Below are 25,614 nucleotides of genomic sequence, written 5' to 3' on the forward strand. Positions count from 1 at the left end.
CCCGGATGGCTGTGAATGTCTGTATTTAATTAGGTATTGCTTCAGATTCAGGATTGTTTACAGCTCAAAGTATCAAAGGACATTTGATCCTCTGTGGTCTCTTCAATAGCCCATCATCAAGATTTTATTGGCCGTAAGTTCTTAATATACTGGAACATGGCAATGCAAAGACAGAATTTAATGTTGCACAATATATAGGAAGTACTGAGTAATAAGGAATGAATCCAAGGAGCTAATCTCACTGGAGAATCCCAGTCATAAACTATAAAAGCAAAATTTGAGTGATTTATTGTAAACCCAACAATGGGACTAGAAATTAAAAATCACTGTTAGCAAAACCATAATTAATTACCTTGCTCAATCCACGACCTTAAACAGATGAATACCTTTATGGACTATGAAATGCTGTGCAATGTCATGCAAGTACATTAGGTATTTTTCAGCTGTTGTTGTGACCAATAATTTCTAGTCTTAAAGCTCCCCTGATACTCTTGCTAGTGGATAAAAACAATGCCTAGTGTACCAATAAACCAAGTAATCCAGGATGCTCCAGAGACATCTTGGTGAGCACATGTATTCAGATTAGGTTAAATGACAATAGTGAAAAATTAGCCAATGCCTATCTGATGCACACTGACCCTTTTTACATTTGTGTAGAGATTGGGGAAGGCATGGGCCAGCTTGGCTATGGTGAATATTTTTCTGGCATTTTCTTGCTCAACTTGTACTTGAAATCCCTTTGTCTGTGTGTAAGATTTAAATGAGATAGAAACAGTTGCAGTTGTACAAAGGGAACAAATTATAAGAGGCAGATTTGAGCTAATGTCATGAAACTTCTGTTTGGAATTCTGGGTCAGGAATTGGAGACAAATTCCCAAATCTTTCAAGATGGCTGTAGAGATGTAAATTTCAATATCTGATGAGCTGAATGATCTCTCATCTATGGCTGTTATTCTGAAAGCTTAAGTAGAAAAATCTAAGACATTTGGTGCCTGTTGAAATATATTAAAATAATCCTGGCCATCAAGGAATGGGGCAGGCTTGATAGTCCAGCATGATTTTTTCTCTGCTTGTCAATTTTATAAGAATCAATGCCTTCAGGGAGAGAAACTTATTGAATATAAAAAGTTACAAACTGATTTCCTATACTAACCAAGGCAATAAAAATAAGAACAAACATGTTATGTTAGAAGTGTATATACAACACTGGTTAGACTATTTCTTAGTGTTGCTTATAGTTCTGGTCACCATATTAAAGAAAAGATGTGCTTGTACTCGAGGATACAGAGGAAGTTTGCAAGAATGTTGCTAGGACTGGAAGATTTAGCTGAAAGGAAAGATTGAATAAGCTTGGGTTTTCTTTCATACTTAGGAGACTAAGGAGTGACCTAATTGAGATGTCAGGTGAAGAATTGTGACTTTTAGTGTTATCGACCTAATGCAAGAAGGTGGCATAAGACTTGGGTGTCTTCTCATCCACTGGCACAGGCATAATGCACCAAATAGCTCCCTTCTGTGTCACAAACTTTTATGATTTCTATGAATTATTTTCAGTTTATACTTGTTTTCTCTACTTCACCCTTTTAAGGTGCTGTTAGGCCTTTCTTGCGCTTCCAGTGTGTAAGGCTGGCTAACTCCAATCAGAGGTTGAATTTCCACGTGTAATTCTGTACCTTTGAGTAATAAATGAAGTCACACTTCATTGTCAAAGAGATATTTGTTTTGAGCCGGTATTTTCCACTACCGGTAGTTGTTATGCCAACATCAACTTAATTTAGCCAACTCATAATCCGCATCCTAATGTGCCGATTAAATTTACAGCGTTATTGCTGCACGATTGCAAGAACTTAATATGTAGTAAATTAATAGGAAATGACACTGTCCTATGTAAAATATATAAAACAAATTTCACAATGTCTGCCACATGAAATATTGCATTGCAGTATTTTAATGGATTGATTGAATGTGCAGCTCTGAGTAATATGTTATTCACACTTTTAATAAATGATCAAGCCTTTATATTCCATCTTTTTCTACACAACTTTGCTGCATTTGTCTGTTATACACTAAGTTATTGTAAAATTTTTTCAATGCTTTAACCTATTTGGAAAATGCTACTTCTGCTGTCCCAATGGCGAACAGTTTTAGCTGTTCCTCACAGTCCACAACTGCCTCAGGAGGAAGCTACTTGGTGCATCATGCTTGTGCTAGTGAAATAAGAGGTACCCAGTCTTATGCCATCTTCTTGCATTAGGTCAATATCATTGCAGGTCACAATGGCTGTCTGAGCTGAGGAAATTCCTGTCCACTGAAGCAATAAAGAGGTGTGGGTGTTATGATTAGCATCAGTATCTCTAGATCAGGAAAAGGGAAATAAGGAATAATTCTGCTGATGGGTGTTGTCCACTGGACATTGCTGGTAACACACAAGTGTGTTAGGTAAAGGTTTGATCAGGTTCAGTTCCGATTCCTCTTCTCTTTGTCTGAACATTCTGCTGCTGTTTGCAGTTAGGATCCCACATAAAGAATGATCACTGAGGCATGGTACCAAACTCTGCCTAGTACAATTGGTAAGACGCAACATCAAGAAATTAATATCTTTGGGTTATAAGAAAAGGTGTGATTGGAACAAATCACCAGTACCGATTTGATGATAAACTGATGTTTGATTAGATTGCTTACAGTGTGGAAACAGGCCTTTCGGCCCAACAAATCCACACTGACCCTCTGAAGAGTAACCCACCCAGACCCATTCCCCTACACCTAACACTACAGGCAATTTAGCATGGCCAATTCACTTAACCTGCACATCTTTGGATTGTGGGGGGAAACTGGAGCACCCGGAGGAAAACCACGCAGACACAGGGAGAATGTGCAAATTCCACACAGACAGTTGCCTGAGGTAGGAATTGAACCCGGGTTTCTGGTGCTGTGAGGCAGCAGTGCTAACCACTATGCTACCGTGTCACCCTATGTTCTTAATGTGGTGGGCAAATCTAGTAGCACATTAGTTTATATCCACAAATTTACATTTAAATGTATTCTGAGCTGTAAGATGAGAGTTAGAATTTCTTCACAAAACAGCAGTGTAAGAATGTCTTTTTTGTGGAACTATGGTGGCATTTTGGTTTGTTTATTCTTCCATGGGATGTGAAAGCTGCTAGCCCAGCCAACATTTCTTGCCAATCCCCAAGTGGTGGTAGTGAGCTGTCATCTTGGACTGCTGTAGTCCATTGGGGTAGATGCTGTTAGCAAAGGATTTCTGGGATTTTGACCCAGTGACAGTGACAAAATAGCTATATAATTCCAAGTAAGAATTGTCTGTAGCTTAGAGAGAAACTTTCAGATGATAGCACATTTGAAGCAGAACAGGAGTTGTGGTTTCTTGGTGGTTGCAGATGTGGAAAAAAGTGTTATTAAAATGGAGATGAACAAAATAATGCAGATGTGAAATAACATAAATTAAGTACTTATGAACATATCTGATTATCAGTTTGTCAATAATGAGGAATTGAAGTGACCCACTTAGATGATCAATTAGTAGATTAACATTTTCGAAGATTAGAAATTGAGGCCATTAATCTGTTGCATGAGTGAACATGCTATTTATGGATTACATAACAACACAACAAAAGCAAATATGAATGTTATTTATTCGTGTCCTTCAATTTTCCCTGTCAGTTTGCCGTTTCATAATTGAAACTTGTCTTTTTGCACATGCCAATAATCCAAAACAACAGGAGAAAATTCTGCAAGCATTCCACAGGTCAATGGAGTGAACAGATAAGGTGATGTTTAGGTTTTATCAATTATACTATTACTACTGATTACAGATTAGTAGACTATTGCAAAATTACCTCTTTCACACCTTAGGCATACCATTGGTCTGCAATTCAGATTGAGGGAGTCAGGATTGGTCTATGTAATAATGTGCAGATTCTGAGAGATGAACTTCAAATATTGTAACACATGAAGGGACCTAACACTGCCACTTTCAGACCAAAAAATGCCCAGTCTACATTAAATTACCCGAAGTATTGTTTGTATGTTTTTACTATGCAAAAGCAGCATGAGTGATATTTTTCATTAACAGGATGCAGACATTAAGTCCTGTCTCACCTGTCTCCAGCATTTTTGCCCTCACCTTTCTCTTCCTTCCAAGAACAGTGATGGGGCCCCCGATCCTCATGTACCATCTCAAGGAGCATCCATATCTAACAGATCCACTCCTCCTGCATTCCCCACGTCTCCTCACGCTGCCACAGCACCTTCCCATGCAATCGCCGAGGGTGTAACATGTGCTGGTTTGCTTCCTCCTCCTCACTATCCAAGGCCCCAGACAAGGCTCACAATATGGCTCACTTATCCTTGCTGGAGTTAGCATATATACATGTTTGGGGCCAAGCCTCTGCATGATAAAGGAATTTATGCATGCATTGCATCCTTTCAATTAAATAAATCTTGGGAGATACTGTTCAATTGTACATTCCCCACAGTGTGTTTCAACCAGTTAGAATCCCCTTGCAACTGCTTACCACTGTATTTCCCATGCAGTATAACTTTTTGCTCCCTTTAAGATATGATATTCTTGCATTTGACCTGATGAGTGGAAGATGAGAACCTTCAGCCGCATATATTTTTCAGTAGTACTGAAGTTCTGCTATCACAGGTGGCATGGTGGCACAGTGGTTAGCACTGCTGCCTCACAGCGCCAGAGACCCGGGTTCAATTCCCGCCTCAGGCAACACACTGTGTGGAGTTTGCACATTCTCCCTGTGTGGGTTTCCTCCGGTTTCCTCCCACAGTCCAAAAATGTGCAGGTTAGGTGAATTGGCCATGCTAAATTGCCTGTAGTGTTAGGTGTAGGGGAATGGGACTGGGGTGGGTTACTCTTCGGAGGGTCAGTGTGGACTTGTTGAGCAAAGGGCCTGTTTCCACACTAAGTAATCTAATCAAGTGACTGTTTAATTTTACCTATGTTAAGAATAGGCAGGACCATGAAATACTAACTAAATTATCAATGAGTTGCTTTAGTAAAGTGTCCAGGAGGTATGACAAACTCCTCAAGCAGTCTGAGACAGGCTGCTCTGGAGGTTTTCCACTCAGTCCCAGGTTATAATCCACTTCCAGAAATCTACATCAATGCTGAAAGTACCATATAAACATACTTTTAAAGCCCTGCAAGCTTTGCTGTGATTTTCCCATGTGCTTAAATAGTCTTGTAACATTCTGTGCCTCTATTCTTATTGAACAATGGAAGGGTTTCACAGAATTCAGCCTAGGCACTTGGGATTATATTCAAGCCAAAGTTTGAACCTTCAGGCAAAGATGGCAGAAATTGAAAGGAATACTTCCTTTGAGGTTTCTGGCATAGACCCGATGGGCCAAATAGTCTCCAAATGGCATCTGTGGCCTATAGACTCTGTGAAGTAAGTGGAGGGTGCCCTTTCTTTAATTATGTTACGATGCTGCTCCTTTAACAAGTTCTTTTTCAAAAGTGTTGTACAAGGCAGAGTTGCCGAGGTGTCTGGGTTTATCTACTTGAAAGGTTTTCAAGTTTAAAATAAAAACACTTGTACAATGAAAAGGTGAATGGCCAATTCTCCCAGCTCAGCTTTTCTCTGGTTTGTTTTGGTTTTGGCAATTAGTCAGTTTTGAGGCTGCTGGTCAAAGAAACAGCTATATGAAGAAGGCGTTCCATGCTGAATCTCTCTTCCATCTCTGTCTCTGTCTCTCTCTCTCCTGTAAGACCCTGTGTTTGATCTTATCTTTTTTGCACAGGGTATTTATGGGGATTGTTGCAGCAATTTGGAACAGTGCCATTAAGTTGGGATAGTCAGTTGGATTTTAAGGTAGTTTAAGTTATTCTGTGTTCTGTTCTCTTTTCTTTGTATTTCATTTGGTACTCTGTAAATGTTTTGTTTAAAACTGAAGGGTTTTGACCAGCTGTATCACTCCTGGAATATCTACTTTACACCTGTTCAAAACAACAGCGGCACGGTGGCACAGTGGTTAGCACTGCTGCCTCACAGTGCCAGAGACCCGGGTTCAGTTCCCGCCTCAGGCGACTGACTGTGTGGAGTTAGCACGTTCTCCCTGTGTCTGCGTGGGTTTCCTCCGGGTGCTACGGTTTCCTCCCACAGTCCAAAGATGTGCAGGTCAGGTGAATTGGCCATGCTAAATTGCCCGTAGTGTTAGGTAAGGGGCAAATGTAGGGGTATGGGTTGGTTGCGCTTCGGCGGGTCGGTGTGGACTTGTTGGGCCGAAGGGCCTGTTTCCACACTGTAATGTAATGTAATCTAATCTAATCCAAACTAAAAAAGTTAGGGTCTGGGCTACTTCTTGAAATGTTTTGAGGGTGTCTGGCCTGGTTCATAATAGATTGGAGGCTCATCCACGATTTGTTCTATGGTTCTGATTTGCTATTGGACTCGAAGGTAGCAAGTGGTAGGCGTTGGTGTCTTTTGTTCTGGATGTTGATTTTGGTCGGTTTAAACAGTGCTTGGGAAAGCAATAGCTCTTGCAGTCACTTAAGAGTTTTATGGTGGTGGAAGAAGTGACTTTGGGGTTTTAGAAAAGGAGAATAAGGCCAAGCTGGTGGAATTATCAGGTCAACTGGGGTTGGAGCTGCCTCCTTCCATGAGAAAAGGAGAGATAATTATAGCAATAGCTCAGCATTTAAGCTTGCTGGAAATGCCATCAGTATCTTTAGAGATGACTAAAATCTAATTGAAAACGAAACAGCTTGAATTGGAGACAAAAGACAAGGAAAGGGAAAAAAAATGAAACTGTTTGAATTACGATTGAAAGCAGAGGAAAGAGAAAAAGCAAATCGCTTGAGTAGAACAAAAAGTAAAAGAGAGAGAAAAGGAGAGAAAGGAAGAAAGAGAGAGAGTTTGAACTTCAGAAATTGGCACCACAGGAAAGTCAGCTTAAAAGGATGGAGACGAAGGCTGAGGGTAAGCTTATTGAGGAAGAGCAGAGTGTTAAAACAGCACATTTAGCAGCTGAAATGGCTGATAATTATGAGTTGGTCCATAAATCAAAGTTTGGCTTCCAACATCAATTTCAATCCATGAGGGATAGAAATTGGGGAAAAGAGAAATCCTCACATGGAAAAAGAAAGGTAGATCTCGGTGAAGATCATAAGGATAACTTAACATAGGGCAGAAAGGAAACCCTTGAAGGAGAAAGAGGAGGTAAAAAGCTCTGGTGTGTTCATTGCAATAAAATGCATGAAATCACAGTCTTGTTGGGTTAGGAAAGGCAATGGGAAGACATATGTAGGAAAACAGGATAAGCCAGTGACTTTTGTTGGAGTGGTAATGGAAAGCACAGTGGAGGCTAAAAACCTGTACCAGAATATACAACCTGGTCAGAGGTTGGTTAAGGAGGAAGTGCCAGAGCTTCTTGAACAATATACCTGCAAAGGTAAAGTTCACTCACAAAAGCCAGGAGTAACAGGTAAAGAGGTTACAATAAGAGATGCAGGATCCTGTCAATCTGTGATGTTTAAATACGAGGAGATATGTACCTCTGAAGGACTATTGCCAGAAAAGGGACTAGTAACTGGAATTCATGGTGAGACAAGAAGCGCTCAATTATGTAAGGTGAGATTAGAGTGTCCAGAGAAGAGTGGAGAAGTTGTTGGTAGGAATTCTGGACAAACTCTCAACTCCTGGAATATAATTTGTCCTTGCTAATGATATAGCTGGTTCAAAGGTAGGAGTGCTGCCTACTGTGGTTGAAAAGCCAGTGAAAACTCAGGCAACTGAACTACTGAAAGATACAAATCCTGGGATTTTTCCAGACTATGTGGTAATGTGGTCACAAAGTCACCAGTTGAAACAGGAGAGTTCAAAGAGTACTGATAAGAAGGTTAAAGTGGAATTAGCAGAGATCTCGTTTGATCAGATGGTTGAGACAAATCAGGAGCAGATAGATGAAAAAGCAGACATCTTTGGTTAAGAGAAATTACTGACTTATAGCAGAAAGATGAGAAACTAAACCAATTGTATCAAAAAGCATACATGGAAGAGGAATCTGATGTATCCCGATGTGCTACTATCTTAAAAATGATGTCCTAATGAAGAAATGGAGACCATCACATAATCAGGTAGAGGAGAAATTGGCAGATGTTTGTTAAGTCAGTGGGTCACAGAAAGGAGATATTGTGGGTAGTGCACAAATTGCCGGTAGGAGGCCATTTAGGGGTAAGAAACACCCAAGCTAAAATGGTCTGGACTGCACAAGGATGTAGTTGAATTTTGCCAGAAATGTCACACATGTCCAGTAATCGGAAAATCACAGGCAGTAGTAAAACCCATACCTTTACACCTATTCCTGCCTTTGAGGAACCCTTTACAAAAGTTTTAATTGATTGCGTAGGACCCCTACCTAAAACAAAAAGTGGGAATCAGTATTCATTAACAATAATGGATGTGTCCACTAGATTTCCAGAGGCCACTCCATTACACAATATCACAGCTAAAAGGATTATAGAGGAGTTAGTCAAATATTTTACTAGATATGACTACTCACAGAGATACAATCAGATCAAGGGCCTAACTTTACATCAAAATTGTTCAAGGAAGTTATGGACAGTTTTGGAATAAAACAATTCAAATCTACTTCGTACCATCCAGAATCGCAGGGAGTGCTGGAAAGGTGGCATTAGACATTAAAACCACATTGAGGGCTTATAGTCAAGTCTATCCAGATTGATTGGGATAAGGGAAGTCCATTGGTACTTTTTGCTATCAGAGGTGCTCCAAATGAATCGACCAAATTCAGTCCATTTGAATTATGTTTTGGGCATGAAGTGAGGAGACTGCTAAAATTGATTAAGGAGAAATTAGTAAGTCATAGTCCAAATAGGTGGTCTCTGAATTATGTGTCAGATTTTCAGGAATGATTAAATAGAGCAAGGGAGTTGGCTGACAGCATTTAAAAGTATCACAGCATACAATGAAATGGGAAGCAGACAATAAATCAGAAATTCGCAATTTTGCTATTGGGGATAAAGTGTTTGTATTACTTCCAGTGATAGGTGAACCTTTAAATGCAAGATTTAGTAGACCCTATTCAAGTCAAAATGTGGTTGAGTGAGGTGAGCTATTTGATAAGGACTCCAGACAGAAAGAAACCTCACAGGGTGTGTCATTTGAATATGTTCAAAAGATAGGGACGGAAAGCAGGAGAAGAATGTGTTATTGGTTACAATACAGAGTGAAGAACCAAGTTCAAAAGATTCTAAATTGGACATTCCTCAAATTAAATTGAATAATAAGGAAGTTGTCAAAAATTAGGATAAATTATTGAGTTATCTTCCAGAGAAAAATCGAAATGACCTGGAAGAGTTATTGCTATTGCATGGGGAGATGTGTGGAAATAAGCTGGGAAATACTAACCTAAATATGCATCATTTAGATACAGAAGATGCTGTTCCGATTAAGTAACATCCTTGTAGGCATAACCCTCTAAAATTGCACAGGTTCAAAAAGAGGTTGACCGCATGCTCCAAGACAACATAATCGAAGTGAGTTACAGTAATTGGAGCTCATCAATAGTAATGGTACCAAAACCAGATGGTACCCAACAGTTGTGTGGACTGTCGCAAAGTCAATGCAGTTATAAACACTGATGCGTATCGGATTCCCTGTTTGGAAGACCATGTTGTAAAAGTGGGACAAGCAACTTATATTTCTAAGTTGGACTTGCTCAGAGCATACTGGCAGGTACCGTTGGATGAACAAACAAAGACAATTTCGACTTTCGTAATGCCGAATGGACTGTACCAATTTAAAGTCATGCCATTTAGAATGAAAACTGCGCCGGCCACATTTCAAACAATAACTAATAAGGTCACGTCCGGATATATATAGACGAGCTGGTGATTTTTCGTCACGTGGAAGGAACATATGCAACATTCATCAGAATTGTTCAATTGACTTCGGGAGGCAGGCTTGGTGATAAACCTGGGTAAACGACTTTGCCAAATGTCAAGTCACCTTCCTGGGCCATGTTATTGGACATGGACAAATGGCTCCATGGAATGCAAAAACAAAAGTAATTGAGGAGTTTCCCAAACCATCGACAAACAGAGCAGTACTACGATTCCTGGGATTGAGTGGATTATATCGAAAATTCATACCAAATTTTAACAATGTGGCTGCTCCACTCACTGAATCGCTGAAGAAAGTCAAGAAGTTTCAGTAAACAGTGGACTGTCAGAAGGCATTTGACAGCCTGAAAGCTGCGTTAACCATGGTATTAGCCACACCTAATTATGCAAAGCCATTTAAGGTGGCCATTGATGCGAGTGATGTGGGTGTCGGTGCTGGGCTCTTTCAAGAACATGACGAGAATACAGAAAGACCTATCGGGTGTTTCTCCAGGAAATTGAATATTCATCAGCAGAAATATTCGACAATTTAGAAGGAGACTGTGCTGGGTGTTGATATAACAAAATTTCAATGTTTATGTTACCAATAATGTATCTGAGGCAATTATATACACTGATCATAATATGTCGATGTTTGTGGAGAAATTTAAGGACAAAAATTCCAAATTGTTTAGATGGAACTTGTTGTTACAGCCATTTTGAAAATTATGCATATGGCAGGATGAGAAAACGTGATTGGCGACGCATTGTCTAGACTTGGGTGAGGAACGGAGGTGTTCAATCGCGGTAGAAAAACAGACTGTAATAGAATTTAGTGTGCATATTTGCATGATATTGTCAATGTCATGTATATCTACATTGTAGTGTACTAACAGTGTAAGATTAAGGGGTTTTAAAATGAAACCAGTTTGGATATTGATGATTTTTTTTAAGGAGGGAGGTGAGATGATGCTGCCCCTTTACCAAGGTTGTGTTGTCCTTGGTGTTTTTCAAAAGTGTTGTAGAAGGCAGAGTTGCCGAGATGGCTGGGTTTATCTGCTTGAAAAGGTTTTCAAAGTTTTAAAAACCACTTGTAAAATGAAAGGGGAGTGGCCGGTTCTCCCAGCTCAGCTTTACTTTGGCTTGTTTTGGTTTTAGCATTCAGTCAGTTTTGAGGCTGCTGGTCAAAGAAACAGCTATGTGGAAGAAGGTGTTCCATGCTGAAACTCTTCGCCATCACGCTCTCTCTCCTGTAAGACCCTGTGTTTTGATCTTACCTTTTTGCCAAGGTTTATGGAGGCTTTTGGGAATTGCAGGAATTTGGAACAGTACCATTAAGTTGGGATAGTCTGTTGAGTTTTCAGATAGAACAGAGTACAGAATAACTTAATCTGTTTTGTTTGTGTTTTATTTGGTACTCGGTAAATAATTTCGGTTTTGTTTAAAACAGAGAGGTTTTGTCCAGCTGCATCACTCCTGGAATATCCACTATACATCTGCTCAAAATAAACACAAAACTCAGGGTGTGGGCAACCTTAGAGTTATAGAGATGTACAGCATGGAAACAGACCCTTCAGTTCAACCTGTCCATGCCGACCAGATAGTCCAACCCAATCTAGTTCCACCTGCTAGCACCCGGCCTATATCCCTCCAAACCCTTCCTATTCATATACCCATCCAAATGCCTCTTAAATGTTGCAATTGTACCAGCCTCCACCACATCCTCCGGCAGCTCATTCCATACACTTACCACCCTCTGTGTTAAAAAGTTGCCCCCTAGGTCTCTTTTATATCTTTCCCCTCTCACCCTAAACCTATGCCCTCTAGTTCTGGACTCCCCGACCTCAGGGAAAAGACCTTGTCTATTTATCCTATCCATGCCCCTCATCGTTTTGTAAACCTCTATAAGGTCACCCGTCAGCCTCTGACTGTAGCTCAGATCCTCCAACCCGAGCAACATCCTTGTAAATCTTTTCTGAACCCTTTCAAGTTTCACAACATCTTTCCATAGGAAGGAGACTAGAATTGCATGCAATATTCCAACAGTGGCCTAACCAATGTCCTGTACAGCCGTAACATGACCTCCCAATTCCTGTACTCAATACTCTGACCAATAAACGAAAGTATACCAAACGCCTTTTTCACTATCCTATCTACCTGCGATTCCACTTTCAAGGAGCTATGAACCTGCACTCCAAGGTCTCTTTGTTCAGCAACACTCCCTAGGACCTTACCATTAAGTGTATAAGTCCTGCTAAGATTTGCTTTCCCAAAAATGCAGCACCTCTCATTTATTTGAATTAAACTCCACCTGCCACTTCTCAGCCCATTGGACCATCTGGTCCAGGTCCTGTTGTAATCTGAGGTGACCCTCTTCAGTGTCCACCACACCTCCATTTTTGATGTCATCTGCAAACTTACTAACTGTACCTCTTATGCTCGCATCCAAATCATTTATGTAAATGGCAAAACATAGAGGGCCCAGCACGGATCCTTGTGGCACTCCACTGGTCACAGGCCTCCAGTCTGAAAAACAACCCCCCACCATCACCCTCTGTCTTCTACCTTTGAGTCAGTTATATATCCAAATGGCTAGTTCTCCCTGTATTCCATGAGATCTAACCATTGCTAATCAGTCTCCCATGGGGAACCTTGTCGAACGCCTTACTGAAGTCCAAATAGATCACATCTACTGCTCTGTCCTCATCAATCTTCTTTGTTACTTCTTCAAAAAATTCAACCAAGTTTGTGAGACATAATTTCCCACACACAAAGCCATGTTGACTATCATGAATCAGTCCTTGCCTTTCCAAATACAAGTACATCCTGTCCCTCAGGATTCCCTCCAACAACTTGCCCACCACTGAGGTCAGACTCACCGGTCTATAGTTCCCTGGCTTGTCTTTACCGCCCTTCTTAAACAGTGGCACCATGTTTGCCAACCTCCTGTCTTCCGGCACCTTACCTGTGACTATCGATGATACAAATATCTCAGCAAGAGGCTCAGCAATCACTTCTGTAGCTTCCCACAGAGTTCTTGGGTACACCTGATCAGGTCCTGGGGATTCATCCACCTTTAACCGTTTCAAGACATCCAGCTGTATAATCTGGACATTTTGCAAGATGTCACCATCTATTTCCCTACAGTCTATATCTTCCATATTCTTTTCCTCATTAAATACTGATGCCTAATATTCATTTAGTATCACCCCCATTTTCTGCGTCTCCACACAAAGGCCACCTTGCTGATCTTTGAGGGCCCTATTCTCTCCCTAGTTATCCTTAATATATTTGTAAAAAACCTTTAGACTCTCCTTGATTCTATTTGCCAAAGCTATCTCATGTCCCAGTTTTGCCCTCCTCATTTCCCTCTTTAGTATGCTCCTACTTCCTTTATACCCTTCTAAGGATTCACTCAATCTATCCTGTTTGTACCTGACATATGCTTCCTTCTTTTTCTTAACCAAACCCTCAATTTCTTTAGTCATCCAGCATTCCCTATACCTACCAGCCTTCCCTTTCACCCTGACAGGAATATACTTTCTCTGGATTCTTGTTATCTCATTTCTGAAGGCTTCCCATTTTCCAGCCATCCCTTTACCTGCGAACATCTGCCTCCAATCAGCTTTCAAAAGTTCTTGCTGGAAAAGCACAGCAGGTCAGGCAGCATCCAAGGAGCAGGCGAATCGACGTTTCGGGCATGAGCCCTTCCTGAAGAAGGGCTTATGCCCGAAACGTTGATTCTCCTGCTCCTTCTGATGCTGCCTGACCTGCTGCGCTTTTCCAGCAACACATTTTCTGCTCTGATCTCCAGCATCTGCAGTCCTCACTTTCTCCTTTCAAAAGTTCTTGCCTAATACCATCAAAATTGGCCTTTCTCCAATTCAGAACTTCAACTTTTAGATCTGGTCTATCCTTTTCCATCACTATTTCAAAACAAATAGAATTATGTTGTGGTTCTGTTCGCCGAGCTGGAAGTTTTCGTTGCAAACGTTTCGTCCCCTGGCTAGGCGACATCATCAGTGCTTGGGAGCCTCCTGCGAAGCGCTTCTTTGATGTTTCCTCCGGTGTTTATAGTGGTCTGTCCCTGCCGCTTCCGGTTGTCAGTTTCAGCTGTCCGCTGTAGTGGTTGGTATATTGGGTCCAGGTCAATGTGTTTGTTGATGGAGTTTGTGGATGAATGCCATGCCTCTAGGAATTCCCTGGCTGTTCTCTGTCTGGCTTGCCCTATGATAGTAGTGTTGTCCCAGTCGAATTCATGTTGCTTGTTGTCTGCGTGTGTGGCTACTAAGGATAGCTGGTCGTGTCGTTTCGTGTTCATCAACGCCACACTCACAGGAATCCGATTCACGAGAGAAGAAGAAAAGGATAGCCAACTCCCATTCCTAGACATGATGGTACAGAGAACACCGAACGGAGAATTCACTACAAGGGTATATACAGGAAAGCCACACACACAGATCAAGTCCTAAACTATGAAAGTAACCACCCCAACACACACAAACGAAGCTGCATCAGGACACTATTCAAAAGGGCCACAACACACTGCAGTACACCAGAACTGCAAAAAAAAGAAGAGGAATATCTATACAAGGTATTCGCCAAAAACGGATACCCGCGCAACTTCATCAACAGATGCCTAAGAGAAAGACCACGGAACGAGGACATACCACAACCAAAAGGACTAGCCACACTACCATACATCAGGAGCATCTCGGAACTGACAGCCAGACTACTGCGACCCCTAGGACTCATAACGGCACACAAACCAACAGCCACGCTCAGACTACAACTCACCAGAACGAAGGACCCGATACCCAACATGAGCAAGACGAATGTAGTGTACAAAATACCATGCAAGGACTGCACTAAACACTATATAGGACAAACAGGAAGACAGCTAACAATCCGCATACATGAACATCAACTAGCCACGAAACGACACGACCAGCTATCCTTAGTAGCCACACACGCAGACAACAAGCAACATGAATTCGACTGGGACAACACTACTATCATAGGGCAAGCCAGACAGAGAACAGCCAGGGAATTCCTAGAGGCATGGCATTCATCCACAAACTCCATCAACAAACACATCGACCTGGACCCAATATACCAACCACTACAGCGGACAGCTGAAACTGACAACCGGAAGCGGCAGGGACAGACCACTATAAACACCGGAGGAAACATCAAAGAAGCGCTTCGCAGGAGGCTCCCAAGCACTGATGATGTCGTCTAGCCAGGGGACGAAACGTTTGCAACAAAAACTTCCAGCTCGGCGAACAGAACCACAACAACGAGCACCCGAGCTACAAATCTTCGCACAAACTTTAAGTAGAATTATGGTCGCTGGCCCCAAAGTGCTTGCCCACTGACACCTCAGTCACCTGCCCTGCCTTATTTCCCAAGAGTAGGTCAAGTTTTGCACCTTCTCTAGTAGGTACATCCACATACTATATCAGAAAATTGTCTTGTACACAATTAAGAAATTCCTCTCCATCTAAGCCTTTAATACTATGGCAGTCCCAGTCGATGTTTGGAAAGTTAAAATCCCCTACCATAACTACCCTATTATTTTTACAGACAGCCGAGATCCCTTACAAGTTTGTTTCTCTTTTTCCCCCTATTGGGGGGTCTACAATACAATCCCAGTAAGGTGATCATCCCTTTCTTATTTCTCAGTTCCACCCAAATAACTTCCATGGATGTATTTCCGGGAATATCATGCCTCAGCACAGCTGTAATGCTATCCTTTATCAAAAATGCCACTCCCCCTCCTCTCTTGCCTCCCTTTCTATCCTTCCTGTCGCATTTGTTCCTAACCATGCCCTGAGTTCATCTGCCTTCCCTGTTAGGCCCCTTGCATTGAAATAAATGCAGTTAATTTATTAGTCCTACCTTGTCCCTGCCTGCCCTGACTGTTTGACTCACTTCTGTTCTCAGCTGGACCCGTCTCAGATCGAACTCTTTCCTCACTATCTCCCTGGGTCCCACCCCCCCACCTTACTAGTTTAAATCCTCCCAAGCAGTTGTGGCAAATTTCTCTGCCAGTATATTAGTCCCTTCCAAGTTAGGTGCAATCCGTTATTCTTGTACAGGTCACTTCTACCCAAAAAGAGATTCCAATGATCCAAAAATGTGAGCCTTCTCCCATACACCAGCTCCTCAGCCATGCATTCACCTGCTCTATCCTCCTATTCCTATCCTCACTAGCTTGTAGCACTGGGAGTAATCCAGATATTACTACCCTTGAGGACCTCCTTTTTAAATTTCTGCCTAACTGTCTGTAATCTCCCTTCAGAATCTCAACCTTTTCCCTTCCTATGTCGGTTGCAATGTGGACAATGACCTCCTGCTGGGCCCTTTCCCCCGTGAGAACATTCTGCACCCTCTCTGAGACATCCTTGATCCTGGCACCAGGGAAACAACACACCGTTCTGCCTTTTCTCTGCTGGCCACAGAAACGTCTGTCTGTATCTCGGACTACAGAATCCCCGAACACAGTTCATCTCTTGGAATCCGACATACCCCTCTTTGCATTAGAGCCAGTCTCAATACCAGAAACTTGGCTGTCCGTGCTACATTCCCCTGAGAATCCATCACCCCCTACACTTTCCAAAACGGCATACCTGTTTGAAATGGGTATATCCACAAAAGACTCCTGCACTAGCTGCCTACCTCTCTTACCTTTTCTGGAGTTAACCCATCTATGTGACTGTATCTGAGACTTCCCCCACTTCCTATAACTGCCATCCATCACATACTGTTGCTGTTGCAAATTCCTCATTGCTTCTATCTGTCTCTCCAACCAATCCACTCGATCTGATAAGATTCGCATCCAACAGCATTTATGGAAGATATAATCCGCAGAAACCCTTAAACCCTCTTTAAACTCCCACATCTGACAAGAAGTACTTATCACTGCAAAGACATATTATTGCTCCTTCACAATTTACAGACCCAAAAATAAAAGTTTTGATAACGTGTGTGTGTGTGTGTAAGTCATAGAGATGTACAGCACAGAAACAGACCCTTTGGTCTGACTCATCCATGGTGACCAGATATCCCAACCCAGTCTAGTCCCACCTGCCAGCACTCTGCTCATATCCCTCTAAACCCTTCCTATTCATATACTCATCCAGATGCCTTTGAAATGCTGAAATTGTACCAGCCTCCATCAATTCCTCAGGCAGCCCATTCCATACACGTACTACACGCACTACCCTCTGAAAAAGCTGCCCCTTAGGTCTCTTTTATATCTTTCCCTCTCACCCTAAATGTATACCCTCTAGTTCTGAAGACCCCACCCCATGGAAAAGACCTTGTCTATTTATCCTATACTTGCCCCTCATGCTTTTATAATCTTTTATAAGGTCACCTCAGCCTCTGACGCTCCATGGAAAACAGCACCAGCCTATTAAACCTCTCCCTGTAGCTCAGATCCTCCAACCCTGGCAACATCCTTGTAAATCTTTTCTGAACCCTTTCAAGTTTCGCAACATCTTTCCAATAGGAGGGAGACCAGAATTGCACATAATATTTCAAAAGCGGCCTAACCAATGTCCTGTACAGCTGCAAGTCCATGTTACGCTTTCAGAATTGTTGCAAATTTGTGACCCTTTTTCCATCTCCATCTTTCTTAGGTACTGGGTTTACAACCAAGTCTTGTCCAGGCACCTCAAGGAGGCCTTGCTCCCCTACGTGGCCTTGGGGACTTCCCAGTGAGTACAGTCTGTGGTTCACTGAGCAATATATCTGGAACTACCGGGGGGCTGATGAAGGGTACTCTAGCAAGCTCTGCCACTTTCAGGGTAAGGGTAACTATCGAGTTACTATGGAAGACTGATTTTGTTCACCACCGGAATTGTAATTTGAAATTAACTGTATATGTTACCCAAGGTAAAAAGAATGTAGCAGATGACTGATCAAGCATTAAGTGGACTGACTAGTGACCAGTAAAAAACAAATTGTAAGTGTCTATGACAATAAGTTGAAGACATTTAAATGCACCATCCCCATCTGTTTCAGCCTAATAACAAATGGAAAATAGTTATAAAATAAGGATTGTCTCTCAAAACCAAGTGGTTGCAGTAAATTATCGCCTTAGTTTAATGTTCTATCTATTTCTACCTGATATTAAGTTATTTTTCCCCTGACCTATTAATTTTCTCACCTTTCCTCATTGTGTGGCATTGTCTTGTTGAGATACAATTCACAGGTGCCAGACGTGCTCAGAAGTACCTCACTCCTGGCTTATTCATCATGCATGAGCTGAAGAGTGAGCGTCAGCAGATATTTACCCACAGGTGGCATCACAGCGGAGTCCAATCTTATTTTCAGCACATATGCATTTTCCAGCAGGGAGCACAGGATGTTGAAAGTGGAATCCTTGCTGATTTGTCCTTATCCACTTTGGAGGTTTTTTATAACAAGCCCCTCTACTGTTGTTCAACAGAGACTTGCTATCGCAGCACCGGGCAAAGAGTAAACTTTCACACTCTGCATGGCCCATGTATTCATCGTCTTCATCAGCATTGTCCCTCTCTTAAAGAAGTGTGTATTATTTTTGAGTTTGTTTGAATGCTAAAATTTCCATCTGCAAACCACAAACATAAATTATGCGGTACTTGAATTGCAAGAACAAAAGGTACTCTTAAAAAGTGACATTCAGAAAAGAAGAAGTTAGTATTTCGGACATCTGATCACAGCTGAAAAGCTACAATCATCTCTTCCATTGAGCAAAGTGGATTCGGACAATGGGTGTTTTAGAGTGGTTACAGATGAGTTTGAGTGGATGTGTGAAGATTGATGCAAGACAGAGAAGTGTGACATGCCTTGACAGCATATCTCCTGGAAGAAATAGCTTCAAGCAACATTAATGATTACTTAATAGAAACCCTTGCAGCGCTTCGCTGAAACTATAGTGTAATCAAACTAATGAACAGACACAATAGAAGAGTTGCGTTATTTCATAATATCCCCAGTTGATTTAGATTTTCTTAATTTTAGGAAAGCAAATCTCAGTACGACTTATACACTTAATGATAAGGTCCTAGAGAGTGTTGCTGAACAAAGATACCTTGGAGTGCAGGTTCATAGCTCCTTGAAAGCGGAGTCGCAGGTAGATAGGATAGTGGAGAAGGCATTTGGTTTACTTTCTGTTATTGGTCAGAGTATTGAGTACAGGAGTTGGGAGGTCATGTTGCGGCTGTACAGGACATTGGTTAGGCCACTGATGGAATATTGCGTGCAATTCTGGTCTCCTTCCTATTGGAAAGATGTTGTGAAACTTGAAAGGGTTCAGAAAAGATTTGCAAGGATGTTACCAGGGTTGGAGGATTTGAGCTATAAGGAGAGGCTGAACAGGCTGGGGCTGTTTTCCCTGGAACATCGGAGGCTGAGGGGTGACCTTATAAAGGATTATAAAATTATGAGGGGCGTGGTTAAGCTAAATAGGCAAAGTCTTTTCCCTGGGGTGTGGGAGTCCAGAGCTAGAGGGCATTGGTTTAGGGTGAGAGGGGAAAGATATAAAAGGGACCTAAAGGGGAACTTTTTCACACAGAGGGTGGTATATGTATGGAATGAGCTGCCGGAGGAAGTGGTGGAGACTGGTACAACTGCAACATTTAAGAGGCATTTGGATGGGTATATGACTAGGAAGGGTTTGGAGGGATATGGGCTGGGTGATGGCAGGTGGGACTAGATTGGGTTGGGCTATCTGGTCGGTATGGATGGGTTGGACGGAAGGGTCTGTTTCCATGCTGTACATCTCTATGACTCTGAGTTACCTGTAGATTGCAAAGAGCAATTGTTGGAGGCCACAATGTTGTATTAGTGACAACTGATGTGGAATTGGAAATGCATTTGAGGTCAAATGGGGCAAATAATATATTTCATCTGAATGGAATGTATAAAGAAGGCATGGTACAAAAGTTTCATACATTGGCACAGTATCACAGGATCTTTACAGTGTGGAATGAGGCCAGCTATCATTGTCTTTGTGCCATTCTCCTGGCCTTTCCCCATAAATCTGAATGTTATTTCTGTTCAAATAATCACCTAATGCCCACTTGAATATCTTGAATGAACCTGCCTCCTCCAACTGAAGATGTTCTAAATTGATCAATGTAAGACCTGACAGATGACTTGTAGAGATTTGTAATCTCCAATTTGCTGCAGATCAATTTTTGGTTCTTATTCCATGAAATATTCAGCCCTAAAACTACTGCCAATGTGTGGAATTATTTCTCACCTCTGCATTTTTCACTCAACTGCATGTCCCTACATATTGAAATTATATAACTTCAATATAACGAAACATTGGGTCTATTCTGTCATCTGATGTGAAATAACACACTTCCATTGTCATAGTATTTTCATCAGGATGTTCTCATATTTTGCATATTATTGCACATTCAATAATCCTATCTTGTCTTGGGGTTGGTGCGGGGTGCTAAAGATCCCTAAAACAGGTGGCCTTACAAGTCTTCTGGGAGTAAAGCCTGAAGAGAAGATTTCGATGAACTTGGTAGACTTTAGTGAAGATGACGATGACATGAGTGAAGAGAAGGTAGGCACAGAAGTCTTATGATCTGTGTACTAAACTCATAGTCCCAAAATGATGTTGCATTTTCACAATAGCAATATGTAGTGTGGGTAAGACAATGACACAATAACCCAGAGACCAGGCTAATGCTTCTTGAGACATAGATTCACATCTCACCATGGCAACTGGTGAAATTTAAATTTAATTATTACTGATAAAGATCTACAATTGAAAGCTAGTTTCAATGTTGGTGATTATGAAACTATCACTGATTGTTGTAAATTCCTTTCTGGTTCACTAATATCCATTTTGTGAATGAAATCAGCCATTCTTACCCTGTTTTGCCTACATGTGACTTCATACCTACAGCAGTGACAAATTAAGTTATTTGTGGTGAATATGTAATTTATTGATTAATGTTTCTCAGAATGTGACTTCTGGTATTGGTGCTTGAATTTTGAATGTAGGATTAATGGAAAAATTACTGAGAAGCTCAAACATTCCTGAGATAATTGCCATTTGAGATAGTCCATGTTTATTTAAGGAGGACAGAGGTGGACATGTAAGTACTAAGCAGGGTGACCCTCTCCTGAGTCTTGATTCAGGCAAAATGTCTACAACTGTCTTCGTACAAGATTTAAGTTATTCACAAAGATCCCAGATCAAAGAAAGTTTGCTGCATATCCTAGCACCCAGAGCAAGGAGCATAGAGACCTTTAAGAACCAGTGATGTTCTTGAGTTGAAAGCGCAAACCAGAATTTGTGAATGTGGTTCATGCTTGGAAAGAAAAGTCCAAAATGAACATGGAATGAAAACTGTCAGATCTATCTGGTAAAACTAGTGGAAGACATTGACAGTGGAAACCTCACAGTGAGAGAATGAGCTTTGGAAGTCAAACTGCCAAACTGAGTAACTGAGGAGAGTCAAAATGAATTGTGAGGGTCTGTGACAAATTGTAGTTTGGTCCTAGGAGAAGTGAAAGAACTCTCAAGATCCTGAGAAGTATGGGCGAATGAGATTAAAAACAGAACGGGAGGTGATCTGTTAAGATTTTTAGGTTTGAAGATTGTAGGTTTGCAAAATATGATGTTAAATTAGCAGTAATTGCTTTATTTAATCCTTGTACAGTAAACGATTTTGCTTAAAACATAATACCTAGTGGCAGAGCTTATTCATGAAATCACCAGGAGTTTTGGACTTCTTTGTTAAATAGTTGATGGTCTGCCTTGAGATTGTAATAAATTAAATTGAAGGAATCAAATAATTTGTGAGTTTGCACAAGAAAAAAACCTTGCTAGTAACCAGAATGTCATTTGAAGATCCATCCATTTCACAAGGCTCTATAGGGAAGGGAGCTGCCATCTTTATCTGCCTAAGCTGCCTATAAATAAAACTGTCTGCACTGTGTGGTTGATTCTTGATGGTCTATGTCAGGACTTATCAAAAAAGGGGGTTCGACGGGGTGGTGAGAGGAAAAGGATTGGATTCCATTTTGGGTTTGCGAGCTCAGATGTAGCAGTGATTGCCTGTAGTGCTGCGTCTTCCCATAACTGTCATAGGTCTCTGACCAGTGTTGTCATTTATCTTCCCAAACACCCCATTCAGATGTCTCAGAAAGGCTGCAATAATTTTCAAATCTTGAAATGCAAACTCAAGCGGAAAAACTTTGAAAAACACTGCTGTAATAAGTGACAGTCAGATGTAAAAACATTATTCATGAGGAGGACTACTGTCACTCAAGGCAATCAGATGAGTACATAGTGTACCTCATATTTCTTTTAACAAGAAAAAGCAGAAACAGAGTATTGAGTTGGATGATCGGTCATAATGAGTGGTGGAATAGACTCAAAGAGAGACAAATGGCCTGCTGCTGCTTCTACGTTGTTTGGGCATCACCCAGTTATATTTGTTAAGGGTGGATTTAGTGGTCTTATGAAAGTTGACATTCAAACCAGGCCTTTGTCCCCAGTGGATCTACATACAGCTCCCAAAGGTAATGAGAATGTGAACAATGCATCATATCAGCATAATACTTTCTACAGTTTGTGATTTTTTTTTGGTGTTTTCTTTAGTTGTTAACTTACTATCAGTATTTCTATTATTGAATGTAAACTAAATGTTCCTATATATTTCTTTTGGTGGAGATAACTGTTTAATCTGTCACTATTTGCACCATTGCCTCGGAATGAGTGAATCAATGTAAGGAATATCCAATGTGAAAAAAAATTAAAAGCCACTGCTCTCTTCTCCATCAGTCTTCTTCAGAAATGATAATAAAAAGAAGTAGCAATCTTAAGAAACTCTGAACTAGGTTCTATGCACTCACATATCATTGCACTTACATTATTTTTTCATTGAACTGTGTAAAAACAACAAGCTTTGATCAGACAGCTTTTATGAAAATGGAATTGTTGCATAATGTTTCTGAATATTAATATCATATACATTATTTATGCAGTATTGGGTTGATATGCCTTAGTATGGCATTATGTAGACAAAAATAGATTCTTTCCTGCTGATTTCATGAACAAGTGTTTGACTGATGTTGCTTAGCTCTTGTCTTTGTTAATGCACTTGCTTCACCCTATATGCTATGTAATGGCATATTTCGTTCAACAAAGGCATTAGGATTCAATAGGAACTCTGATAAATCTAATGTAAATTGCTGCTTGAACAATGTGCACATATGGGATTTCTGGTATCTGGGGTGGGGTGGTTAGAAAATAATTTTGAGGAGTTCAGAATTAATATAGAATACAAATAATCTATTTCCACAGAGTGCTCCTGATAGTGCTCACCTCATGAAAAACCTGCACATAGATGTGGGGACCTTAGGTGATGGTTTTGAATATGAGGTATGTTTGAGTTTTTTTTTAAGCTTGTTCTATTATATCAAAAAACAAATACAATCTGATCATATTGGCATAAACCTAATTTTCTGACTTTCAATAAAATTGTATTATTAATTCTAAAATAATAGCTCTTTCAAATTCATAGTCTAAGAAACCCATACATCATCAAAGAGCTTGGGATGATTTTAGTTGGGCATGCAGTCTGAACATTTATTCAAGACATGTTATTGACAAATAATAAATTCATACGGTGATCCTTATTTTACCTTGATTCCACTGTTGCTTTCTCAACCCCTGCCTTTGCTTCTGATCCCATTCTCAACCAGTTTCCTTGTACATTATTAATCTGTAGCAAAAATATGTCACGAGTGGTGAATTTGAAAATACTGCATACAACTTGAACTGTAAATGTGAAACCAGTGACTGGCAATGTTACAAGGCAATAATTTACTTCAGCAATTCTGTCGACATCCTAAACCACAGGAGCACAACTTGATTGCTTTATAAAAGTCAGAAAAACAGCAAGACTGAGCTGTTGCTTTCAACCTGTGGGAAGACATTTTGTCATTTTATAATAATACACACTGACGATCCTGTTAATGTAAAGTTGTTTGTTTGGACTAAAAAAAACTTGGAACAATCAAAGTTGAATTAAGCAATGTTAGACTGCAGTAAGGATTTTGTGCAAAAAAGAATTCAGTTGAATTAGATGCTCCTATTTAAAAGTAGGCTCCAGCTTTTCTAAATCTGTTAAATTTTTTAATTAATTGTATGTTAGGTGTGCAGAGTTCGCTGGAGATGTGGCACCTTGTACATTATAAGGTAATAATGGAGACAGTAATGATATAGGAACTGAGCACAAGCTTGACTTTGTAATGTTGTGTTCCCAGATTTTTATTTGTTCCCCAGGAGCTGATTACTGGCAAATGCACTAGTTATAATTATTATAGCTACATATTAATTATAGAAGATTATTGCCTATTGAACCATTCTTATTGAAAAACTATGGAAAAATTACATCCTCAAATTCAGGCTTTAACATGGGATAAATATTTCAAAAGTATTAAGATTAAATTTTTTGAGTAGCATAGTTAGTAAAGGAAGGTTTTGATTCACCAACTTGCTGTAGACATTCCTTCAACCTTTCCAGCAGTCTTACGAACACAATGCAAGTTGTAACATTCATTAGGTACAAAAATACAACCTTAAATTAAATTTTATTACAATAAACACATAGATGGCAACAATAATATTTTGGGAAAAAAAATTCTCACCCGATCTAAACATCATAAAATACAGTTTTGGACTGAGTGTCTCCATTGGGGGGCAGTAAAGCGCAGCTGTAATAGCTGACCACATCCTGCATAATTGCATTGCAAACAGCTTTAAAAATGTAACATCTGTTCTTTGTGCTCGCCTAAACAAATACAGAATAAAGTCCATTCATAATCAATATACCTAATCTATGACATATGAAGTAGCAGAGTTAATTATTATTTCAACTTAAATCACAAGTTTTTTTTCTGCTGTTAACAACTATCATGCTGTCTGTCACCCATGGTTGCTTTGTCAATGCGTGCCAACTCCATATGTCATTGACTTGCAGTAGCCATCTGACTATTGTTTATGACCATTTGACCTGATCTTCACTATAGATATCAAATTATATTTGATGTTTCAAATATTGAAATGACACTATTTCAAAGAAGAACAGGCTGTCCTGGCAATATTTGCACCTCATACAACATCACAGAACAAGATACCTGTCCCTGTGCAGTTTGTGGGAGTACTGCCATACACTACAGCAATGTTCCAACTGCAAATAATTTTTGCCTTCGCCAATAATAATCTCCAATATGTTCTATGCCGCCCTTAGAATAATGATGGTCCTGCTAATTTCCATAGGATTTCCTTTGGGACATACACAAAGGTTCTGATGCACCTCTTGAGCAGGTGAGACCTGAACCTGGTCCACCTGGTTCAGAGGTAAGCACATTACCACTGCATCACAAGACTCTGTCCATTTGTTATGTACAGTTGGGTTGTAAAGCCTCAGCACCATAAAGCGATTGATTATTGCTTTGAACGTCAATGCTTCTAACTGAGCATTATGTATTTGACAAAGATTCCATTCAGTTAGGCTGCTCAGATAAATAGTGACTGCACTCATAGCTCCAGTTAAGCATAAAGCCAAGTGAAGAAGACTGGAAAAAACTTTGGAATCAGGGAGTATCAGTTCTTAGTGGATCTTTTATTGCATTACTTAAGTGAATACTTTAACCCTTTCAGAAGATTTTCTGACAGTAGGAAGTGCTCTAATATTGGAAAT

The 25,614-nt window shown here is 40.5% G+C and overlaps 1 protein-coding gene across 14 annotated transcripts in view; it reads left to right on the plus strand.

Annotated features, from left to right (window-relative positions):
- cep164 (centrosomal protein 164) overlaps positions 1-25,614 on the plus strand; it is a 215,000-nt gene that overhangs the window by 83,975 nt on the left and 105,411 nt on the right. For 10 of the 14 annotated variants that reach the window (XM_087976370.1, XM_087976368.1, XM_087976369.1 and 7 more), the window contains 3 exons: positions 17,530-17,697; positions 20,346-20,456; positions 23,211-23,288. In XM_087976370.1, the coding sequence (XP_087832496.1) occupies positions 17,530-17,697; positions 20,346-20,456; positions 23,211-23,288 (357 nt within the window). The remainder of the gene's footprint in view (positions 1-17,529; positions 17,698-20,345; positions 20,457-23,210; positions 23,289-25,614) is intronic. The other 4 variants (XM_087976371.1, XM_087976366.1, XM_087976367.1 and 1 more) reach the window with 3 other exon arrangements.

Source organism: Chiloscyllium plagiosum, unplaced genomic scaffold (genome assembly GCF_037043375.1).
Source record: "Chiloscyllium plagiosum isolate Xiang-an unplaced genomic scaffold, Cpla_swu_hap1 HiC_scaffold_29, whole genome shotgun sequence".
NCBI classification, from domain to species: Eukaryota; Metazoa; Chordata; class Chondrichthyes; order Orectolobiformes; family Hemiscylliidae; genus Chiloscyllium; species Chiloscyllium plagiosum.